The 23,397-nt window shown below is 38.0% G+C and overlaps 1 protein-coding gene across 4 annotated transcripts in view; it reads right to left on the bottom strand.

Moving 5' to 3' along the window:
- WASHC4 (WASH complex subunit 4) overlaps positions 1 to 23,022 on the bottom strand; it is a 102,042-nt gene extending 79,020 nt beyond the window's left edge. For all 4 annotated transcript variants that reach the window (XM_077111894.1, XM_077111896.1, XM_077111895.1 and 1 more), the window contains exons 1-6: positions 22,918 to 23,022; positions 20,134 to 20,273; positions 14,702 to 14,755; positions 14,534 to 14,599; positions 13,905 to 13,950; positions 12,947 to 13,014 (exon numbers count right to left, since the gene is read on the bottom strand). In XM_077111894.1, coding sequence (XP_076968009.1) covers positions 12,947 to 13,014; positions 13,905 to 13,950; positions 14,534 to 14,599; positions 14,702 to 14,755; positions 20,134 to 20,273; positions 22,918 to 22,978 — 435 coding nt within the window. In that variant the 5' untranslated portion in view covers positions 22,979 to 23,022. The remainder of the gene's footprint in view (positions 1 to 12,946; positions 13,015 to 13,904; positions 13,951 to 14,533; positions 14,600 to 14,701; positions 14,756 to 20,133; positions 20,274 to 22,917) is intronic.
- Between the last annotated feature and the right edge of the window lie 375 nt (positions 23,023 to 23,397).

Genomic DNA, 23,397 nt, shown 5'->3' with positions numbered 1-23,397 from the left:
AACAATAGAGAGAATCAATGAAACCAAAAGTTGGTGTTTTTAAAAGATCCATAAAATCAACAAACTTTAACCCAGACTAACAAAGAAAAAGAGAGAGGACACAAATAACTAAAATCACAAATGACACTGGGGACATTACTACCAGCCCTACAGAAATAAAATGGATCATAAAAGGGTACAAAGAAAAATTATATGCCACTATTAGAAAAACTAGATGAAATGGATGAATTCCTAGAAACATACATATTTCTTAAACTGACAACAAGAAGAAACAGAAAATCTCAACAGACCTATGAAAATAAAGAGACTAAATCAGTAAGCAAAACCTTGCAACCAAAAAAAGTTCAGGGACCAGACAGTTTCATTGCTCAATTATACCAAATATTTAAGGAAGATCTGACACCAACCCTTTTCAAATTCTTCCAGAAACCGAAGAGAAAGGACTACTTCATAACTCATTCCATGAGGCCAGCATTACACTGATACCAAATCCAGATAGAGAAAGCTCAAGAAAATTACAAAGACAGGGGTTATGGAAGAAGGCAGAGTAGGAGGTCCAGGACTCAATCCTTCCACCAAAACAACTATTAAGCAGGAAGAACCGTCTGTGCAACAATTTTGAAACTCCAGGGGCCAGAAGACCACTGCACAGCATCCAAGGAAGAGTGGGAGGCAGAGGCAAAAAAATTATAGGAAGAACAGTAAACTGCTCTTTCCAGGAGGGGTTCTAGTGCCCACCCCTACTCACAGGTGGCCTCTGCAGTCCAGTTCCTGGCTAAGTCAATTGTGACAGAAAAAGATGTAAAAATCCTCTTTCCGAAGGGGAGTGGTGGGCACAGCCCATCAGTGATCACAGCTCGGATTAGCAACTTCAGACCACTGGGGAATCATTGTTTCAACCCGCCTTGGACAAAAGCCCCAGCAGGCACTTAAAGAGTTACACTTGTTCAGAACTGCGGGGACAGTTATGGAGGGACACATCAGTCAGGCAGGCTAAGAAAGCTCAGCTCTGGCGTGCAGTGGAAGAAGCTTTTGGTGTCCTTCCCGACCTGCTCCCCAAGGCATCCCGGGGAGCCGCTCCCCAGCAGCACCCAACCCTGTGTGCTGGTTCTGCTTCAGCATGGAAAGAACAACCTGGGAAAGTCTCTGGAGAGATCCTCCTCCCAGAATTTACCCACCAGGCAAAAGCAACTGAGACAACAAAAGAAGTAAATAAAAACTACTATAGGAGCAAAGGCTTCTTAAAGGAGAGAGAGAGAGAGCTGTCTCCTAGAAAACAGAGTAGACAGCCAAATTCCTATAAACAGGGGAACTTCAGAGCAACTAACAAATAAAAGCCAGGCACTGAAAGCACTGCATTCACGCCAGGAGGGCCACATGATAGGAGAACTGATGCCCAAAAACACCTCTGTCTTATCACCAGCTGATTACAAAACCAAGACACAGATATCCAGGCAATAAATCTCAGACTTAATGTTTTAAAACATTAAAACATTCAGGCAAAGAGGGGCCAAGATGGCAGCTTAGTGAGGTGTAGAATTTGGTTCATCCTCCAGAGCAGCTAATAAATAGTCAGGAACAGTACAGAACAACTGCTGGGGACATCTCAGTGACCAGAGACACAGCATACACCAATCTGGACAAGCTGGACCTGCTGTGATCCCCCCAGAACCATGAGTCCCCCAAACTGCAGAGGCCACTGCCCCTCCTCGGCAGGCTGCTTCCCAGAGGGGACAGGAAAGGGACTTTACCAGCAGCAGGGGTTGAGTGCAAACAAGCTCCAATTGTGGAATTAACAAATTCTGACTGCAAAAAACAGGCCCCCACCTCAACTGAAGCTCGAGTAAAAGCTGAGGTTGCTGGTTTTTGGCCCACTGCAGAGGGGGCAGGGCTGACAGAAAAAGAAATAAGGAAAAATAAACCAACATTTTTTGGATCGTATAGCACATAATACTTAAAGGGTCTTGGCCTGGAAGGAAAGGAGGGGGCACATAGGACCTGGGGAATCAAAGACCAACATACCAACTTAAGCTCTTGATTGGCTAATCCCAGGAAAGGGGGGCCTGCTCTGAAAAGGATTTTTCTCTCTTTTGTGGCTGTGTTTCTACAGCTTGCTTTGGATACAGTTGCAGGTCTTCTCAGGCACCAACTGTCCCAGGCATAGGCACAATTAAGCTTGTCTGGAGCCAGTACCTTCCCCAGAAGAGGAGCAGGGCCCGGCTCAGGTGGACTCCCTCCATCAAGGAATTCAGACCCCAGGGTCTGGAAAAGTGAAGCAATTAAAGCCAGCCTACAACCTCTCCTGTCTTAACCACACCCCAGCAGGGAGAGTCTGCTGAAGTTAAAGGTACCACATCACCTTATGCTGGTGGGAACCTCAGGCAGAAAAGCACCATGTACTGGGCAGGACAGAAAAACGCAGGGTCCAGAAGCGTCATAAAGTCTTTCAACCTGCTGGGTCTCACCCTCAGGGAAAACTGATACACGGGACTCTTTCCTCCTGAGAGGAGACCAGTTTGGTTTGGGAAAATCTGGCTGGGGTCTATAATACCTAAGTAGACCCTCCCAAGTGTGTGTGGGGAAGCACCACAAAGGCAGGGCAAGAAACAAGAAAACAAGAAAAGAAAAATTCTGATCTGTTAAACAAAATCTAAGCTAGAGGTCTAACATAGGCTGAACTGAATGTCAAAGAACAGACAGACAACAAAGTCATTCAGCAAGAAAATCCTAGGTAAAAAAAGTAAAAAAAATCTCCAGAACAATAATTAAGGTAATTAAATGCCTAGACACCAGCAAAAAATAACAAATTATACTAGGAAAATTGAAGATATGGCCCAGTCAGAGGAACAAACCAACAATTCAAATGAGATACAGGAGATGAAACAATTAATTGAGAATGTTCAAACAAACATGGAAAACCTCATCAAAAATCAAACCAATGAACCAAGGGAGGACACAAAGAAGGCAAGGAATGAACAAAAAGAAGAAATCAAAAGTCTGAAAAAACAAATCATGGAACTTATGGGAATGAAAGGCAAAACAGAAGAGATCAAAAAAAAATGGAAACGTACAATCTCAGATTTCAAGAGGCAGAAGATAGGATTAGTGAACTATAGGGTGGGACATCTGAAATCCAACAATCAAAAGAAAATATAGGGAAAGGAATGGAAAAATATGAGTAGGGACTCAGGGAACTGAATGACAACATGAAGCGCACGAATATACATGTTGTGGGTGTCCCAGAATGAGAAGAGAAGGGAAAAGGAGGAGAAAAACTAATGGAGGAAATTATCACTGAAAATTTCCCAACTCTTATGAAAGACTTAAAATTACAGATCCAAGAAGTGCAGCGTATCCCAAAGAGAACAGATCCAAAGAGATGTACTCCAAAACACTTACTAATCAGAATGTCAGATGTCAAAGAAAAAGACAGAATCTTGAAAGCAGCAAGAGAAAAGCCATCCATCACATACAAGGAGAGCCCAATAATACTATGCGTAGATTTCTCAGCAGAAATCATGGAGGCGAGAAGACAGTGGGATGATATATTTAAGTTACTAAAAGAGAAAAACTGCCAACCAAGAATTCTATATCCACAAAATTGTCCTTCAAAAATGAGGGAGAAATTAAAACATTTTCAGACAAAAAAAAGCACTGAGAGAATTTGTGACTAAGAGACCAGCTCTGAAAGAAATTCTAAAGGGAGCACTAGAGACAGATAGGAAAAGACAGGAGAGAGAGGTGTGGAGAATACCTATAGGAATGAAGACTATTAATAAAGGCAAAAAGAAGAAAAATTAGATATATAAAATCCAAAAGGTAAAATGGTAGAAGAAAGTACCGCCCGTACAGTAATAACACTAAATGTTAATGGATTAAACTTCCAATCAAAAGACACAGACTGGCAGAATGGAATAAAAAAACAGGAACCATCTATATGCTGTCTACAGGAAACACACCTTAGACCCAAGCATAAATATAGGTTGAAAGTGAAAGATTGGGAAAAGCTATTCCATGCAAATAACCAGAATAGAGCAGGAGTAGCTATACTAATACCCAACAAATTAGACTTCAAATGTAAAACAGTTAAAAGAGACAAAGAAGGACACTATGGATTAATAAAAGGAACAATTCAACAAGAAGACATAACAATCATGAATATTTATGCACTGAGCCAGTTGCTCCAAAATACATGAGGCAAACAATGAAAACACTAAAAAGAGAAATAGACACATCTTCCATAATAGTTGGAGACTTCAATTCCCTACTCTCATCAATGGACAGAACATGTAGAGGGAGAATCAATAAAGAAACAGAGAATCTGAATAATACAATAAATGAGCCAGACTTAACAGACATTTATAAAACATTACACCCCACAACCCCAGGATATACCTTCTTCTCAAGGGTTCATGGATCATTCTCAAGAATATACCATATGCTGCGTCACAAAACAACTCTCAGTAAATTTAAAAAGACTGAAATCATATAAAACACCTTCTCAGATCATAAAGGAATAAAGTTGGAAATCAATAATAGGCAGAGCGCCAGAAAATTCACAAATATACAGAGGCTCAACAACACACTCTTAAACAACCAGTGGGTCAAGGAAGAAATTACAAGAGAAATCAGTAAGTATCTTGAGGCAAATGAAAATGAAGACACAACATATCAAAATTTATGGGATGCAGCAAAGATAGTGAGTGCTAAGAGGGAACTTTATTACCCTAAATGCCTATATCAAAAAAGAGCAAAAACTGAGGAACTGATTGTCCACTTGGAAAAACTAGAGAACGAACAGTAAACTAACCCCAAAGTAAGCAAAAGGAAAGAAATAATGAAGATTAGAGCAGAAATAAATGAAATTGAGAATATGAAAACAATCGAGAAAATCAACAAAATCAGAAGTTGATTCTATAAGAAAATCAGTAAGATTGATGGACCCTTAGAGACGCTGACATAAAGAAGAAGAGAGAGGATGCAAATACATAAAATCAGAAATGTAAGAGGATACATAATCACTGCGCCTGCAGAAATAAAAGAGGCAATGAGAGGATATCATGAACAACTTTATGCTAATAAACTAGATAATGCAGATGAAATGGACAACTTCCTAGAAAGGCATGAACAACCAACAATGACTCAAGAAGAAATAGATGACCTCAACAAACCAATCATAAGTAAAGGAACTGAATCAGTCATTAAGAAGCTCCCCAAAAAGAAAAGTTCAGGACCAGATGGGAATTCTACCAAATTCAAGAAAGAATTAGTACCAATCCTGCTCAAACTCTTCAAAAAAAGTGAAGAGGGGGGAAGGCCACCTAACTCATTCTATGAAGCCAACAATATCCTCATACCAAAGCCAGACAAAGATATTACAAGAAAAGAAAATTACAGACCCATCTCTCTAATGAATATAGATACAAAAATCCTCAACAAAATTCTTGCAAACTGAATCCAGCAGCACATTAAAAGAATTATACACCATGACCAAGTAGGAGTCATCCCAGGTATGCAAGGATGGTTGAACATAAGAGAATCAACTAATCAAAGCAGAAAAACCACATGATGATCCCGATTGATGCAGAAAAGGCATTTGACAAAATTCAACATCCTCTCTTGTTAAACACACTTCAAAAGACAGGAACAGAAGGGAAGTTCCCCAAAATGATAAACGGAATATATGAAAAACCCACAGCTAACATCATCCTCAATGGGGAAAAACTGAAAACATCCCCTCTAAGATTAGGAACAGGACAAGGATGTCCACTATCGCAACTGTTATTCAACACTGTGTTGCAAGTTCTAGCCAGAGCAATTAGACAAGAAAAAGAAATACAAGGCATCAAAACTGGAAAGGAGGAAGTAAAACTCTCACTGTCTGGAGATGATATGATACTATATGTCAAAATACTAAAGCTATTAAATGAGTACAGCAAAGTAGTAGATTACAAGATCAACAATCAAAAATGTGAAGTGTTTCTACACACTAACAATGAATAATCTGAGGGGGAAATCAAGAAAAAAAATTCCATTTACAATTGCAACCAAAAGAATAAAATATTTAGGAATAAATTTAACTAAGGATGCAAAAGACCTATACAAAGACAATGACAAGAAATTGTTAAAAGAAATCACAGAAGACCTAAATAAATGGAAGGGCATATAATTTTCATGGACTGGAAGACTAAACATAGTTAAGATATCAAGTCTACCTAAATTGATTTACAGATCAATGCAATACCAATTAAAACCCCAAAAACTTACTTTTCAGAAATAAAAAAAACCAATAACCAAATTTATTTCAAAGGGCAGGGTGCCCCAAATAGCTAAAAGTATCCTGAGAAAGAAAAATGAAGTCGGAGGTCTCATGCTACCTGACTTTAAGGTGTATTACAAAGCTACAGTGGTCAAAACAGTATGGTACTGGCATAAAGACAGACATACTGACCAATGGAATTGAATAGAGTGTTCAGATATAGACCCTCTCATTTATGGACAATTGATCTTTGATAAGTCAGTCAAGCCAACTCATCTGGGAGACAACAGTCCCAGATGAGACACAACACTCTCTTCAATAAATGGTACCTAGAGAACTGGATATCCACATGCAAAAGAATGAAAGAGGACCCATATCTCACACCCTATACAAAAATTAACTCAAAATGGATCAAAGACCTAAACATTAGATCTAAGACCATAAAACTTTTAGGAGAAAATGTAGGGAAATAGCTTATAAATCTTATAATAGGAGGCGGTTTCCTAGACCTCACACCCAAAGCACAAGCACTGAAGAAATAAATAAATAAATGGGAACTCCTCAAAATTAAACTCTTTTGTGCATCAAAGAACTTTGTCAAGAAAGTAAAAAGACAGCCTACACAATGGGAGACAATATTTGGAAACGATATATCAGATAAAGGTCTAGTATCCAGAATATATAAAGCCATTGTTCAACTCAACAACAAAAAGACAGACAACCCAATCACAAAATGGGCAAAAAGACTTGAACAGACACTTGTCAGAAGAGGAAATACAATGGCCAAAAGGCACATGCAAATACGCTCAACTTCCCTGGCTACTGGGGAAATGCAAATCAAAACCACAATGCAATATCATCTCAAGCCCACCAGAATGGCCATTATCAATAAACAGAAAACAATAAGTGCTGGAGAGGATGTGGAGAAAGAGGCACACTTATTCACTGTTGGTGGGGATGTCAAATGGTACAATCGCTGTGGAAGGCAGTTTGGCGGTTCCTCAGGAAGCTAAGTACAGAATTGCCATATGACCCAACAATACCATTGCTAAGTATCTACTCAGAGGACATGAGGGCAAAGGCACAAATGGACATTTGCACACCAATGTTTATAGCAGCATTATTTACAATTGCCAAGAGATGGAAACAGCCCAAATATCCACCAACAGATGAGTGGCTGAACAAGCTGTGTTATATATATATATATATATATATATATGATGGAATATTATGCAGCTGTAAGACAATGAAGTTATGAAGTATGTAACAACATCGATGGACCTTAAGGACATTATGCTAAGTGAGATTAGCCAGAAACAAAAGGACAAATACTGTATGGTCTCACTGACATGAACTAACATTATTGAATGAACTTGGAGAATTTCAGTTAAGAACAGAGGTCATCAGGAGATAGAAATAGGGTAGATATTGGGTAACTGGAGCTGAAGGGATACAGACTGTGCAACAGGACAGACTGTAAAAATTCAGAAACAGATAGCACAATACTACCTGATTGTAGCACAATAATGTTAGAACACTGAATGAAGCTGAATGTTAGAACAATAGAGGGAGGAGGCCTGGGGGCACAAATGAAATCAGAAGGAAAGATACACAATAAAGACTGATGGTATAATTTGGGAATACTTAAGAGTATATAATGATAGTGACTAAAGTAGAAATTTTAAAATGTCTTTGCATGAGGAAGAACAAAGGAATATCAATACTGCAGGGTGTTGAAAATAGATGGTAATACATATTTTAAAACTTTAACTTATGTGTGAGACTAAAGCAAAAAATGTTTATTGGTACAAAATTTATATTTTGACTAATGCATTTTCTAATATAACTTATGTGGACAGCTTAATTGAACACCATACGTACATGGAATCTTGAGTAGCGCATGAGATTATGTAGGTTTGTCCAGAGTGATGCCCTGACAAATCCCAGATTGATTTGAACTGTGAATAAAAAAGTATTTGCAAAGCCCCCTTGGGGGAATGGCAAGAAAGGTGGAAAACTCAACTGCCCCAAGTGGAGAATTCTTGATATTCTCACAAGCAGTGGGGACAACCAAAGCAAAAGGCGGAGCCCTCAATCTTGGGGTTTGTTCATATGAAACTTAACCCCACAAAGGATAGGCTAGCTTACTTACTATTAGGTCTAAGAGTCACACCCAGAGAACCTCTTTTGTTGCTCAGATGTGGCCTCTCTCTCTCTCTCTCTCTTTCAGGCAATAAGACAAGCAAACTCACTGCCCTCCCCATCTCTACGTGGGGCATGATTCCCAGGAGAGTGGACCTTCCTAGCAATGTGGGATAGAAATCCTAGAATGAGCCAGGACTCAGCATCAAGGGATTGAGAAAACCTTTTAGACCAACAAGGGGAAGAGTGAAATGAGACCAAGTATCAATGGTTGAGATATTTCAAAAAGAGTCCAGAGGTTATCCTGGAGGTTATTCTTATGCACTATATAGCTATCACCTTTTTAGTTAAGGTGTTATGGCGAAGCTGGAGGGAACTGTCTGAAAATGTAAAGCTGTGTTCCAGTAGCTGTGTTTCTTGAAGATGATTATATAATGATATAGCTTTTACAATGTGACTATGTGATTGTGAAAACATTATGTCTGATGCTTCTTTTATCTACCTTATGGGCAGATGAGTAAAACATATGGATTAAAAATAAATAAATAATAGGGGAGAAAAATAAACAAATAAATAATATGGGGAATGTTAAATTTAGTAGACTGAAAAGCTAGTGATCAATAAAAGGGAGGGGTTAGGGGTATGGTATGTATGAATTTTTTTCTGTTTTTTTATTTCTTTTTTTGAATTGATGCAAATGTTCTAAGAAATGATCATGATGATCATGATGATGAATATACAACTATGTGATGATATTATGAGTTATTGATTATATATCAAGAATGGAATGATCATATGGTAAGAATGTTTGTGTTTGTATACTGTTATGTTGAATTAAAAAAAAAAAGTAAAAAACAAAAATTATAGGTCATAGCTACAAGGGCTGATGGGGCTACATTGTGGGGGCTCCGGACAGATGGCAGTGGAGACCCTGTCGCCCGACTGGGACTTCGACCGTGTTGACGACGGCTCACAGAGTAAGGGAGCATCACGGCAGGAGCTGCGGGCGGCCGCGCCTGGCCAGCCCATCCCTGAACCCTCACCCTCTCTACCCCTGGGGGCGTGACAGGGACGGTGGTCCAGCCCTACTTCCGGTGTGGGGTCCGCGCGGCGCGGCCGGCTGGCTGACAGGGCTCGCGCTCCAGGCGCTGACGCTCCCGGGGACCCCCACGTACTCCAGTCCGCGCCCACCTCCCCGGTCCAGGGCACGAGAGGCCCCGGGAGACCTGGTGGCCCGGCCGCAAGGCGGCGCCTCTCTGGCTGGTGTTGGGTGGTTTCCTTTCCTCCGCTTGCCCCAGGTTCCCGGAGCACTCAGCTCTTGACGAGGTTGATGTCTGGGTTCCTGTTTCAGTTTCCTGTTTCTCAGGGTTTCCTCCCAAACCAGCTTTTGGAAGGTTGAGTGTTTTTTCTTCCACATTCTTTTAACCCGGGAAAGAGCGAAAAAGAACTCTTGACATGTTAAAAACACATCAATGTCACCTTATCCCCTTCCATGCCTTTTATCGTTAAGTGGTTTTCCCCGGGTCCTGCAGTTAACGGTGCGACTGGAAGACTTCAAAAATTACAACTAATCTGTTTCATATTTTACTTCATAAAATCAAATTGTCTGATTCTAACCAACAACATAAAAAAAAACCTAAGAGATTCAGTTTCAGCAAAATGTAAAGGACAAATAATAATTTTAGTGAAATCTGAGAATGCAAGTTGGCAATCTGTTTTTCATCTCTGGTGGTGTTAATCTGTATAAACATTATGAGATAGTAGGGCTCATTGCTCGGAAATTTGCTTTTTTCATGCCCAGTTTTCCCTAAAAGCAGAACAGTTACTTTTTTAATCCCAGGTGAATTCTGCTTGATTTGTATTACAAAGAAAGACCAATGTCTGTAAAATTAGAGATAGGTTTTATCCACTTCTCAAAGAAAGGTGTACTACATCCCGGATGGCCTGCACTTTTCACAAACCATTCCACAGGGGATTAGCTATTAAGCAGCAGGAAAAAAAAAAAAACAATCTTGGTGATAATGATAAAACATACAGTGTGCAACAAAAGAGTACAAGACAAACAAAGAAACAGGAAATGACAGCCCATCCAAAAGAAGAGGATAAAAATCCAGAGAACACCAAGGAAGACCAGAATGTGGACATACCAAACAAAGATTTAAAAAATACCTCTGGGACAATGAAGAACACCAATATACAGACTATGGGGAGTTCCAGAAGAAAGAGAGAAAGGGCAGAAGGAATATGCAAAGAAATGACAGAGAACTTCCCAAACATAGCAACAAATACGAGTGTGGACATCCGAGAACACCACACAGGACGAATGTGCGGAACAACACAACCCATCACACACCAATCACTCTATGGCATGTGAGGGACAAGGACAGAGCTCGGAAAGCTGCAAGAGAAAAGCAACATGAGGTGTACAAGGAAGCCCAAATTCGACTGAGTGCTGTTAAACCATGGCGGCAAGAAGGCAGTGTGCTGAAATACCTAAAGTCCTTAATGAAAACAACTGCCGACCAAGAATTTTATAACAAGCAAGACTTTCTTACAAAAAAGAGGAAGATTAAGACATTTCCAGATATATGAAAGCTGACAGAATTCATCACTACTAGATCTGCCCTACAAGCAATGTGAAACATTCCTTCCTTCAGGCTGAAAAGAAAGGACACTAGATAATGAATGGTTCAAAGCAGCATAAGGAAATAAAAGACCTGCAGAAAAGGTATAATCAACTGGGTAATTAGAGATGACGGTATTATTGAAGAATACTGTTTGGTATATAACTTCTACAACTCAACAACAAAGACAAACAACCCAATAAAAAAAAATTAGCGAAAGACTTGAACGGACATCTCTCCAAAGAAGATCTACAAATGATCAGAAGGCATGTGAAAAGAGGTTCAACATCATTAGCCATCATGGAAATGCAAATCAAAACCACAATAAGCTACCATTTCACACCCATTAGAATGGGTGTTATTAAAAAAATGGAAAGTAACAAGTGTTGGAGAGGATGTGGAAAAACAGGAACAGTCATTCAATGCTGGTGGCAGCCACTGTTGAAGAGAGTTTGGCAGTTCCTCAAGAACTTCAGCAAAGAACTACTATATGACCCAGCAATTCCAGTACTAGGTACATACAGAACTGAAAGCAGGGATGCAAAAAGATATTTGTACAGATGTTCAAGGCAGCATTATTCTCAACTGCCAAAGAAGGAAGCAACCCAAGTGTCCAGCAAGTGATGAATGAATAAACAAAATGTGATATGTACAGACAATGAAATATTATTTAGCCATAAAAAGGAATGAAGTACAGATACATGCAACATAGGTGAAGCTTGAAAACATCATGTTGAGTGAAATAAACCAGACCCAAAAGGGCAAGTATTTTGTGACCTCACTGATTTGAAACAATCACTGATTTGAAACAATCAGAATAAGCAAACTCACAGAGTCAGAAGCTATGGGTTATCAGGGAATGGGGTGAGGGAATGGGAAGCTAGGGTTTAAAACGTACAGGATCCTATTAGGAATGATGATGCTTTGGTAATGGATGGTGGTGATGGTAGCAAAACATTGTGAATGCAATTAACAACACTGAAATATGTATCTGAATGTGATTAATGGGGGAAATGTTAGGTTGTTTATATGGTAACTGAACAAAAATTTTTTTAAAAAATCCATGGAACTACTCTACAAAACAGTGAATACTAAGTTAAAACATGGACTTTAATTAATAGTACAATTATAAAAATGTGGTAGCATCAATTGTACCAATGTTCCACACAAATGCAAGTTCTTAATCATAAGGTGGTATATGGGAATCCTGTATTTTATACATCATTGTTCTGCAAATCCACTTCTTTAATAAAGAAATGCAAAAAAAAAAAAAACACTCAAACAAAACAGAAAGCAGACTGTACAGTATGCTGTCATATCACTTCTGAAGCCCAAATATCTCAAAAGTGAAGCACATTATCTCCAAGGTAGGTGGAATTACGGGTATTTCTTTCCTAATCGCAAACTTTTACTTTTTTCATACGGTACACGTATTGCCTTTATAAAGGGACCTGGGTGGGGGAAATAAAGTTCTTTCTCCTTCTGATAAAATTAAACCAAAAGACCTAAATGTCTAGGTTTTGCAGTACTGAAGAGCATACCTAAAGTGAAATGTTTGGTTGGAGGCATCAAGTGCTGCTGCTTTTAACAACCTTAATTAACAGCTTAATTATCACCATTACCTTTCCTGAAACAAATCCCTCTTTCCTGCCTCATACAAAGTTTAGATTATTTTAAAAGGCACAGTGACAGCTTGTCCGTAAGCAAAATTAGAGAAATAAACTTATTCTAACACTCATTTCACTTCTGCTAAGAAAATCTTTCAGTATTATGAATTCCTAAACCATAATCCGATGCTGATTAAGTGCCCAACCCTCAGAGCTGGGCACCGTCCTTAGCATCTGAAGCTTTCAAAAGCCTTTTTAATTACTTGTAAATTTACTCAAAGTTTTCAAACATAAAGCTCAATAGAAAGAATTACCTGTAAGAATGAAATAAATCTCCCCATTTGAACTTGGCAATCGCCTTCCACCATGCTGGAATCTGTGGCTTTAAAAGGAAACATAAGGAATTTCACTTCAGTTTTTAAACTCAATCAACAACAAAAAAGAAAAAAAAGTGATTTTTATTTCATTAGGGCATCTAATCTACATAATATTGTAAAGCATAGAATTTTTATACTGAAAAGAAAATGAGACAATCATAAATGTCACAATTAAAATGAAACACCTATCTCACTGATAAATGAACTTAAGGAAAATTCTCATCTAGCTATAGTACTGTATAACTCATAAAAATATCATAAATCAACTTTAGAGCATTTGCAATATTTTCATCACTCAGGTTTTTTCACCTGTCTACCAAAAAAGTAAACAAAGTACTTTAAATGAAAAAAAAAAAAGTACTTTGAACGCTTAGTTTCCTACACTCACACAGTATATAGTCATGCTGGTGTTGGGAATTGAATCATGTTTCCCATAAAAGCATGTTCAAGTCTGTGTCCCCGTGGGTGGGAACCCATTTGTACATAGGATCACTAATACAAACTCATTGATAAAGAGAACCTTTGAAGACCCTATTTAGATGAGCCCAACTGAATCCGGGTGGGCCTTAATTCATAAGACTGGAATCTGTATAAGGAAAGAACTTAGAATGCAATCAGTCAGAGAAAGCACAGAATGGGACCACAAAGACAGACAGCCATGTGATAGATGCAGGGATGCAAGTCAAAGAAGCTCAAGGGCTGTGGCAAGCCAGCATAGAACGCTACAGACTCCAGGAGAAAGCATGGTCCTATCAGGACCTTGATTTTGGATTTCAGGCCTCCAAAGCCACGACACAATAAATTCCACTTGTTTAGTTTATCCTAGCAAACTAGGAAACTATTCATTTCAAGTTCAAGAAAGGTATCACCACAATTTTAAAATTTTAAGACTTACCTCCTTCTCCATAAAACAAGAGACCATTATAAAATTTAGCTTCAGCCTGAGTAAAAAAGATAAAATAAAAGGATTTCAAATGTGTTCTTCTTTTTCCTATGTTCTTTTAGTTCTCCATACTTAATAAACAAAGGACTACATCATTTACAAACAAATTCAATTATACTACTGAGACTCAAATCTATTTCTTGGTTTGTTTACCATTTTCTTTGTCCTATGTGACCTCTCTTTCCCATGTTATCCATAATGGCTAAGGTAAGGAACACAAAATTAAATATTCAAAACTTTAGAAATAAGATTCATTATATCTACGACGCCATTATATATGGCCGGTAATACAAACTTTGGAGGTATGCAGACCTAGATCCAAAACCTTATTACAAGTAAGATGTTAAGCTCAGTTTCCTCATCTATTCTCACCTACCTCCCGGCTGCTACAGGTCTAAAAGAATTATCACAGTGTTTACCACATAGCAAGTAAACAAGGAACAATAATCATTATTACTTATTACTTTAAATAATTCTTTTAACACTCAATGAATATTTATTGTACATTGTACATTTATAGAACATATTTGCTTTTAAATCATCTGCTTTTAAAGTCTTAAGACAATAGTATAAATAATTACCTCATATTTTAACTTCTTGATTTCGCAACAAAGTGCAGCATAAACAGTGATGACTTTGTTTAAGACCTAGTTTCATGCATAAACACATAAAAGAAAAAGTAAATTATAATAAATAACTTTTCTAAAAAGCACTTTTGCAAACAAATTTTCAGGTTTGGCAATCTGTACCTTGTTTTCAGTCTTTATGAGTTCCAAGAGCGAAGACTGTTCATAAGGCATAAGCTATAGGAACAAAGAAAAAGGACATTTCTTTTTAAGATGAAAAATCATTGAAATTTTAAATACACTATTTTTTTAAACTTGCATTAAACCCTGTATTCAGCATCAGCACCACACCAACTCTTTTGTTCAAAGCAACCTCTTAACAGGATAATAAGGAAAGTGAACAAGTTCAACATGACACAATCATGCTGCAGTGACTCTGATGGGCCTCTAGGGCATCATGTAGCTGATGATGAGGGTGGTGTAGAAAAGAAAGGTAACAGTAATATTAGGACCACAAAAAAAGACCTCTCATTGCTTTAGAATTTGCCCTGCAAATATGAATTTAATAAGATATCGTAGCTAAAAGGGTCAAAATAAGTTATCAGACACAAAGAACAAGGTAGAAAAGAGAAAATATTTTGTATAAATCCATGGCACACACACACTTAAAATACAGTGTGCAGTTCACTTATCTTCTAAGCCAGCTGACTTTCCAGTTCCTTCCTGATGATCATCTTTAAATGATCTCATTATTAAGTATAGTCTTAGATCTTCCCTTTGACAGTGATTCACAAGAAAAATTAACTATACAGGTAAATTATATATACCTTTTCTCACTAGGTTGTAATTTTTGTTCAGAGATCTGAGTTTATGGTTTACCCATATTAAACAAAACCCCTGTGTAATAAAGTCACACAAAAAAATAATAATAATTGCCTAATAATAAAACCAAAAAAAGAGGTTTCAAAGAAAGGAATGGTAGAGAATGAAGGACTGGAAGGGAGTGAAGACGTTTCAATGTAAGGAAAATTTTTAATGATTAGAACTCTTCTTTCAAAGATAAAAGCTGAGAGATGATTTTACCTTTTGTAAAATCTGATAGCTGAGACAAACACAGAATTTTATTATAACCAGTGGAGGCCATTAAAGTCCATGAGCAAGTTTTTTAAAAATATAGCATATAATGGCAAGTAATAAATATATGAAACTCATTACTCCCAGAGATAGTAGACTGAAAATGACAATTTTCTAGTGGAAATATTGTAACCAAGAAGTCAGGATTTATGGGATGGGTATGATTACTTAATCATTACATAGATGTCTCGTTTTACTTTCTGATAGATTAGATAGGGAAATACCTGAAATCTATGAAGTGTAATCCAGCTGCCTTGATCTCTGATGATTGTTCAGCCATTATCTTGTGCCCTTGTGATAGTAAAAACCTCATGACTGACCCTCACTTGTACCCCTTTTATTCTGTTTTTCACCTTTAGGGTCTTAGGACCACTACATACATCTCCTAATGTTTAATAATGAAGGGTCTTGAGTCAGCCCAGATCTAATCTATCCAAAATTCCAAACTGCCTTGATAAAGGAAACTGGATCTAACCAAATTGGGCTCGCCTTACAAGCACAGTTTAAATTTAAACCAATAACTGACCAATACCTCATCATAATAATAAAAATTATGCCCATCATATTAAGGCTACCAGTTTCTTCTGTACCTTCTATGACCAATCTGCACATGCTCAATAATTAGATCACCTCTAATTACATTATCCAGACACTGTGCTCATTATCCTAAAACCTGCCCAGCTCTGATACTATAAAACTATCAGAATTACTGCCATTCAGAGAGAGATTTTTAGGCCAATAGGTTGTTTGATCTCCTGCTTGCTCTCAGCAATAAACTCCTTCTCTCTTGAAACACTGGTGTCTCAAGAATTTGTCATTTGAAAGCATTCGGCAGAAAACCCACCACTTTTGATCATTATCAGTATTATAAACAGTGATTCCAATAAAGAGATTAAGAACAACCAGAGACAATGACAAATCCGAGGGAAAAAATTTTAAACTAAGAATATTCAGTCTGCAAAAGTGAGTGTTAAGTAGCTTCAGTTTTCAAATATGTAAAGTATTAGAGAGGTAGATAAGAGTAGTGGAAGGACCAAACTGCCTGATACTCGTTTCTGGCCTTTTCACTTAACCAGATGTATAACTTAATTGAACAAGGTACTTAACATCCTTATCCTATGTATTCTGCATTTCTAAAATGGAGACTGTATTTACTCTATACATAGGGTTACTAGAGTCAATATTTGTCCTACAACTCATCAGTAAAAAGACAAATAATCCAATTTTAAAAAGAGCAAAGGATCTGAATAGACAATACTCCAAAAAAGATACACAAGTGGCCAATAAGCATATGTAAGGATGCTCAACCTCATTAGGCAACAGGGAAATGCAAATCAAAACCACGAGATAACACTTCACACATACTAGGGATGGCTCAAATTAAACAGATGGATAATGAACAAGGGTTAGTAAGGATGTGGAGAAATTAGAAACCTCATACAGTGCTGGTAGAAAAGTGAATGAGGTAGTTACTTTGGAAAACAGTCTGGCAGTTTCTCAAAAAGTTTAAAACATTTTTTCCGATATACCCCTTATTATTAACTCCTAATAGTGTCATACAGCCTATTGCAAGCTATGGACATTAGTTAACAGTAATATTTTAATACTCTTTTATCAACAGTAACAAATGTACTACACCAATACAATGGGCCAATAATAGGGGTGGCAGGGGTGTAAATCTTCTTGGCAATATGGGACATGATTCCCAGGGATGAGCTTGGACTGAAAAGCCTTCTTCACCAAAAGGTGGAAGAGAAATGAGACAAAGTTTCCATGGCTGAAAGATTTTTTAAAAAGAATTGAGAGATCATACTAGAGGTTATTCTTATGCAATATATAGATATCCCTTTTCAGTTTTTGGTGTGTTGGAGTAGCTAGAGGGAAATACCTGTAATCAACAGCCTTGATTCATGAAGACATAATTGAATAACTACAGAGTTTTTACGGTCTCTCAATGCGATTGTGAAAACCTTATGACTGACACTCCTTTTATCTAGTGTAAGGACAGATAAGTAAAAAAAGATAAAAAAAAAAATAAACAATGGGGATGATGGGGAGATAGGATGCTTTGGGTGTTCTTTTTACAATTAATTTTATTTCCTCAAAAAAAAATATATACACACACACACAGAGCTCCTATCTGGAATGATGGCAATGTTTTGATAATAGATAGTGGTGATAATAGCACAACTTTGTGAACATACTTAACAACACTGAAATGTATATCTAAATGTGGTTAAAAAGGAAAAAGTTCTAGTGTATATATGGTAATAGAATAAAAATTTTTGAAAAATCCATGAAACTGCACTATATAAACAGTGAACCCTAATTAAACCATGGACTATAGTTAATAGTACAATTATAAAAATATGCTTTCACCACTTGTAACAAATGTACCACACCAATGCAAGGGGGGGTATATGGAAATCTTGTATTTTATGCATGATTTTCCTGTAAACCTACTCTAATAAAAATTAAATACTAAAAATAATAATCACAGGAGCAAATAAGGGGTATGGGAGGACGTAGTTTTTCTCTTCTATTTTTATTTCTTTTCTAGAGTAATGAAAATATTCTAAATTTGACCATGGGGGATGTATGCACAACTAAGTGATGATACTGTGAGCCAGTGATTGTATACATTGAATGATTTCTATGGTGTGTGAATAATCTCAATAAAACTGCAAAAAAAAAAAAAGTGAAACATACAGTGGCCATAAAACCTGGCAATTCCATTCCATGCATATACCCAAAGAAATAATAGCACAGACATAAAAACCATGAAGGTTTCATAGCAGCATTAGTCATAACAGCCAAAACGTGGAAGCAGTCCAAATGTCCATGAAATGATGAACATATAAATAAAATGCGCGGTACACACAGAATATTATTCAGCAATGAAAAGAAATGAAGTAGTGACACATACTCCCACATGGATGAGCCTTGAAAACATTAAGCTAAGTCAAAGAAGTCAGTCACAATGGACACATATTGTTTGATTCCATTTACATGAAATGTTAAGAAAAGGCAAATTTAATACAGAAAATAGATTCATTAGTGGTTGTGTGGGTCTAGGAAGGGGGATGGAGTTGAGAATGACTACTAATGGGCACAGGATTTCTGAGGTGATGAAAATGTTCTAAAATGTGTTATGATAATTGTTGTACAAGTCTATGTATACACTAAAAGTCACTGAACTGTATACCTTATGTGGATAAACTGAATGGCACATGAATTATATTTGAAGAAAAAACTGTTTTTTTTTTAAAGTCAATATGTGATTTAGGACAGGGCCTACAGAATAAATGCAACAAATATTAGTTATTATTTAAGCGATAAGAGACTACAGTTTCAAAGTTAGTACAAGATAGTAAAACCTCAAAATGGACTTATTTCATACATCAAAAATAATTACTCCTATATTAAGATCCCTTAAATAACATGAAGGATCTTTCTGGAAGTGATGGAAACATTCTATTTCTTGAATGGAATATGAGTCACATGGATATATATGTTCAAAAAAATTCATTAAACTGTACACCCAAAATCTGTGAATCCCAATGTGAAATAACTTCAATAGGAAGAAAAAATAATATTCTATTCCAATTTCATTTTCTTGATGATGAAAATAAAGGCTCATTCAAACATTGGCATTTGTTGTCATTCTTTGATGCTGAAGACACTAAATCAGTGTTATTCTTTAAAATGTGTGAGTGAGGTGGAAGGGGCTGAAGTTTAGAGTCATGTATGTCACCAGAAAAAAAGGTGGAGGTTAAAATATGGGAATATGGGAGTGAATTTTGTGGTGGACAATGTCCACGATTAACTGTACAAATACAGAAAAGTTCTTTCATGAACTAGAGCAGATATACAACACTATTACAAGAGTTAATACTAGAGGGGTATATGAGAGAAAATGCACCTATTGCAAACTATAACTATAGTTAATAGTAGTATTTTAATATTCTTTCACCAACAGTAACAAATGCACTATACCACACTATGGGCCAATAAAAGGCAGGGGGTGGTATGCACTACATGTGTGTGAAGAGCTGTCAATACAAATATAAAATAAAATAAAATAATGGGGGGATAAAGGGTATGGGAAGATTAGCATTTTCCTTTTATTTTTATTTGTTTTCCTTTTATTTTTATTTCTTTTTTAGCAATAATGAAAATGTTCTAAATTTGATTATGGGGATAAATGCACAGCTATGTGATGAGCCAGTGACTGTATTCTTCAGATGGTATCTACGGTGTATGAATATATACCAGTAAGATTGCAATGACAAAAAAAAATCTTTTTTAAGACAGCTTTCCTGAATGCCTTAGAGAAAAGGAAATTACTTTTTTTTAAGTTTCTTTTACTTTTCTAGATTCCAAATAATAAAAATATATTTACATTTTTAAAAATGTTTCCAGGATATGCTATATCCTAAAAGCATACATACAAGCCAAGAAAAAAATTTTTTAAATCAAACCTTTAATGCTATTGGATCAAGATTGAAATCCCAAACGTCCCCGACTGAGTCATCCAGGGCATCTTCAATTCTTCTCAACTGAGATGTATACTCCTCAAGAAATTTCCCATAATTCTTAAGTTGGACTTCAGCATGAATTTCTAAATTTAAATTTTAAAACAGTATGTAATAAGTACAAGTAACAAGTTACAGGACATTTACTACAAACAACTTCAAAAGTCAAAGCAAATTGTACATTGAGCACTGTTAAATTTATTACTTCAGAATGTCTGATGTTCTTGAATGTAAAGTTTTGAAGTTAAACAAAATAACTCAGCTTTCAATCTTTTCCAACTAGATAAAAGAATTTTAAAAGCAGATGTGAGGGCACATTCAGTGGTAAAATGCTCGCCTGCCAGGTGGGAGACCTGGGTTCAATTCCTGGCCCACGTACCACCACCACCACCACCACCCCCAAAAAAATGCAGTAGATGTTATCATACACAAAGATATTATTTTACAACTCTAAAATATTATGAAAAAACCTCTAGCCCTTTACCCCACAAATTAGGGCTTTTAAGCAATCAGAATAAATGCCTTAGGCAACTTAATGTCTTGACTTTATGTTTCAGTTGTAAGCAACTGAAAAAGAAATAATCATGACCTGTTGAGGGTGCAAAAATATCTGCGTTGTCATAGTAAAATGACAATTCTTCTTTCTGTACACAATGATCTGTTTTAAAATACGCCTACAAATTCTATTTTAAATGGAGGTTTTAGACTTTATTCACATTAATGAATATTATTTAGACTTTATTCACATTAATGAATATTATTCCTGTAAGGTCCAACATTTAAGAAGATATTTTATTTCATTATTGTAATAGAGTTGAAAGAGTCTGTAAAGAATATTGGCTAAATAGAGAATACTGTGCTAATACTTAGGGATTCTATATATTATTACATAACTGTAAGATCATTGCAATAAACTGGACAATAAATAAAAAATGTCTATTCCACAAAATGAAAGTAAATGTTGTGGCTTATACATAGAACACATTACTTATTCTCAAAGGCAGCAAATTCAAATTCAACTTAATTTTTTTATTGATGTGACTAGTCAATCTCAGTCTTCTAAACAGGTAGAATTTCTCTCTTCAAATAAGCAATGTGAAGCAAGTCTAACACAAGAAGGTATGTTCTGAACCCTGCTATATTAAAGTATAATGACCTAGCTCCCCCTTCTCCCTGATTTTGCATATAATGCTCTGAATCTTAGGTGGGTCAATTTAGTTCATTAAGGTTCTGATCTCAGTAAATTTTGAAAGACAACTGGTCTACATACAATGTATACTCCAAAAATTAATGAAAACCAGACACAGAAAAGGCATGCAAAGTTTTCTCTTCCCTACAGCTTAAATATGAAAACTGCATGAGATTCTCAAAATCCCAAGTAGACATCTTATTCTCCTTTGCATGAGAAATGACCAAAGCTGCATGTAATCAGCAAACAAGTATTTAAAGATAATGTTAAAAAAAAAACAACACAGCCAATATACTGCTCCTTCACGAAAAATGTCACAAAGCAGCAGGCAACAGAGAACCTATAAAAATACTGTGACGATCCTTGCTGAGAGAAAATGAATAGCTGTAAAATCGGTGACTTAAAACATTTTGAAGAACTACACAGTGATTCTTCAAAGGCAAAATTCTAAAAACCCATTTACATGCTTGTATCCTGCAAAAGACAGTCTTTCTATCATAACCTGGCCTCGGGCCTGGAATGTAACAGAGAACGTCCACTGGGTGAAGAAAATCATTCTACTATAAAGTAAACCATTTTCAAACTCAGTAACCGCTATTGTACCAACTTTTTGTAGACACTTAAATAGGCTTTGCTCATAAAATCCATATATGACAATGTAGTTTCACGTCATAACAGTAAATACAGAACCTTCTGTAAGAAAGATTGAAGGATGTCTGTCATTACCAAAAGGCTGGGTTTGTTTTTCCCCGAGCAAATTCGCGAGCAGTAAGTCCTCCCTCACAACGCTCACACGGACCACAGAGACGAAAACTCATGGCCAAGCTGCATCCCCAGATTTCATTAAAATTAGTATCTGTCCTTTACATTTCGCTGAAACCGAATCTGTTAGGTTTTTTATGTTGTTGGTTAGAATCAGACAATTTGATTTTAGGAAGTAAAATATGAAACAGATCAGCTGTAATTTTTGAAGTCTTCAGTCGCACCGTTAACTGCAGGACCCGGGGAAAACCACTTAACGATAAAAGGCATGGAAGGGGATAAGGTGACATCGATGTGTTTTTAACATGTCAAGACTTCTTTTTCGCTCTTTCCCGGGTTAAAAGAATGTGGAAGAAAAAACACTCAACCTTCCAAAAGCTGGTTTGGGAGGAAACCCTGAGAAACAGGAAACTGAAACAGGAACCCAGACATCAACCTCGTCAAGAGCTGAGCGCTCCGGGAACCCGGGGCAAGCGGAGGAAAGGAAACCACCCAACACCAGCCAGAGAGGCGCCGCCTCGGGGCCGGGCCGCCAGGTCTCCCGGGGCCTCTCGCGCCCTGGGCCGGGGAGGTGGGCGCGGACTGGGGTACGCGGGGGACCCCGGGAGCGTTAGCGCCCGGAGCGCGAGCCCTGTCAGCCAGCCGGCCGCGCCGCGCGGACCCCACACCGGAAGTAGGGCTGGACCACCGTCCCTGTCACGCCCCCAGGGGTAGAGGGGGTTCAGGGATGGGCTGGCCAGGCGCGGCCGCCCGCAGCTCCTGCCCTGACGCTCCCTTACTCTGCGAGCCGTCGTCAACGCGGTCGAAGTCCCAGTCGGGCGACAGGGTCTCCACCGCCATCTGTCCGGAGCCCCACAGACGAAGCCCCGCCCCGGATTCCAGCGGCTCCGCCGAGGAAGACATGCACGTCATTTCCGGCGCCGCCCGCCCATGAGCGCCGGCCGTGGCCGCGGAGGCCGCTGGGAAGGCGAGTCCTGCGCCGCCTCGTGGACGACATGGAAGCGCTACCTGTGTGGACTGAAGGTGGCGGAGCTGGGGGGAGGGTCCTTAGGGGAAGGGGTAGACGACCAGGGGCGCTGATTGTGTTGCCTGAAGATGGCGGCGCTGGGGCGAGGGCCCTCAGGGGAAGGGGTAGACGACCCGGGGCGCTGCCTGTGCGGCCTGAAGATGGCGGCGCTGGGGGGAGGGCTTCTCCCCTGGCTGTGGGCCTGTAAAACTCAGGGCAAGTTATTTGCTGCCAGCATACAAAGGGCGGCCGT

The sequence above is a fragment of the Tamandua tetradactyla genome, chromosome 7 (assembly GCF_023851605.1).
Source record: "Tamandua tetradactyla isolate mTamTet1 chromosome 7, mTamTet1.pri, whole genome shotgun sequence".
Lineage (NCBI taxonomy): Eukaryota > Metazoa > Chordata > Mammalia > Pilosa > Myrmecophagidae > Tamandua > Tamandua tetradactyla.
Note: the sequence above shows the minus strand (reverse complement) of the source record. Positions and strands in the feature narration are given on the sequence as shown.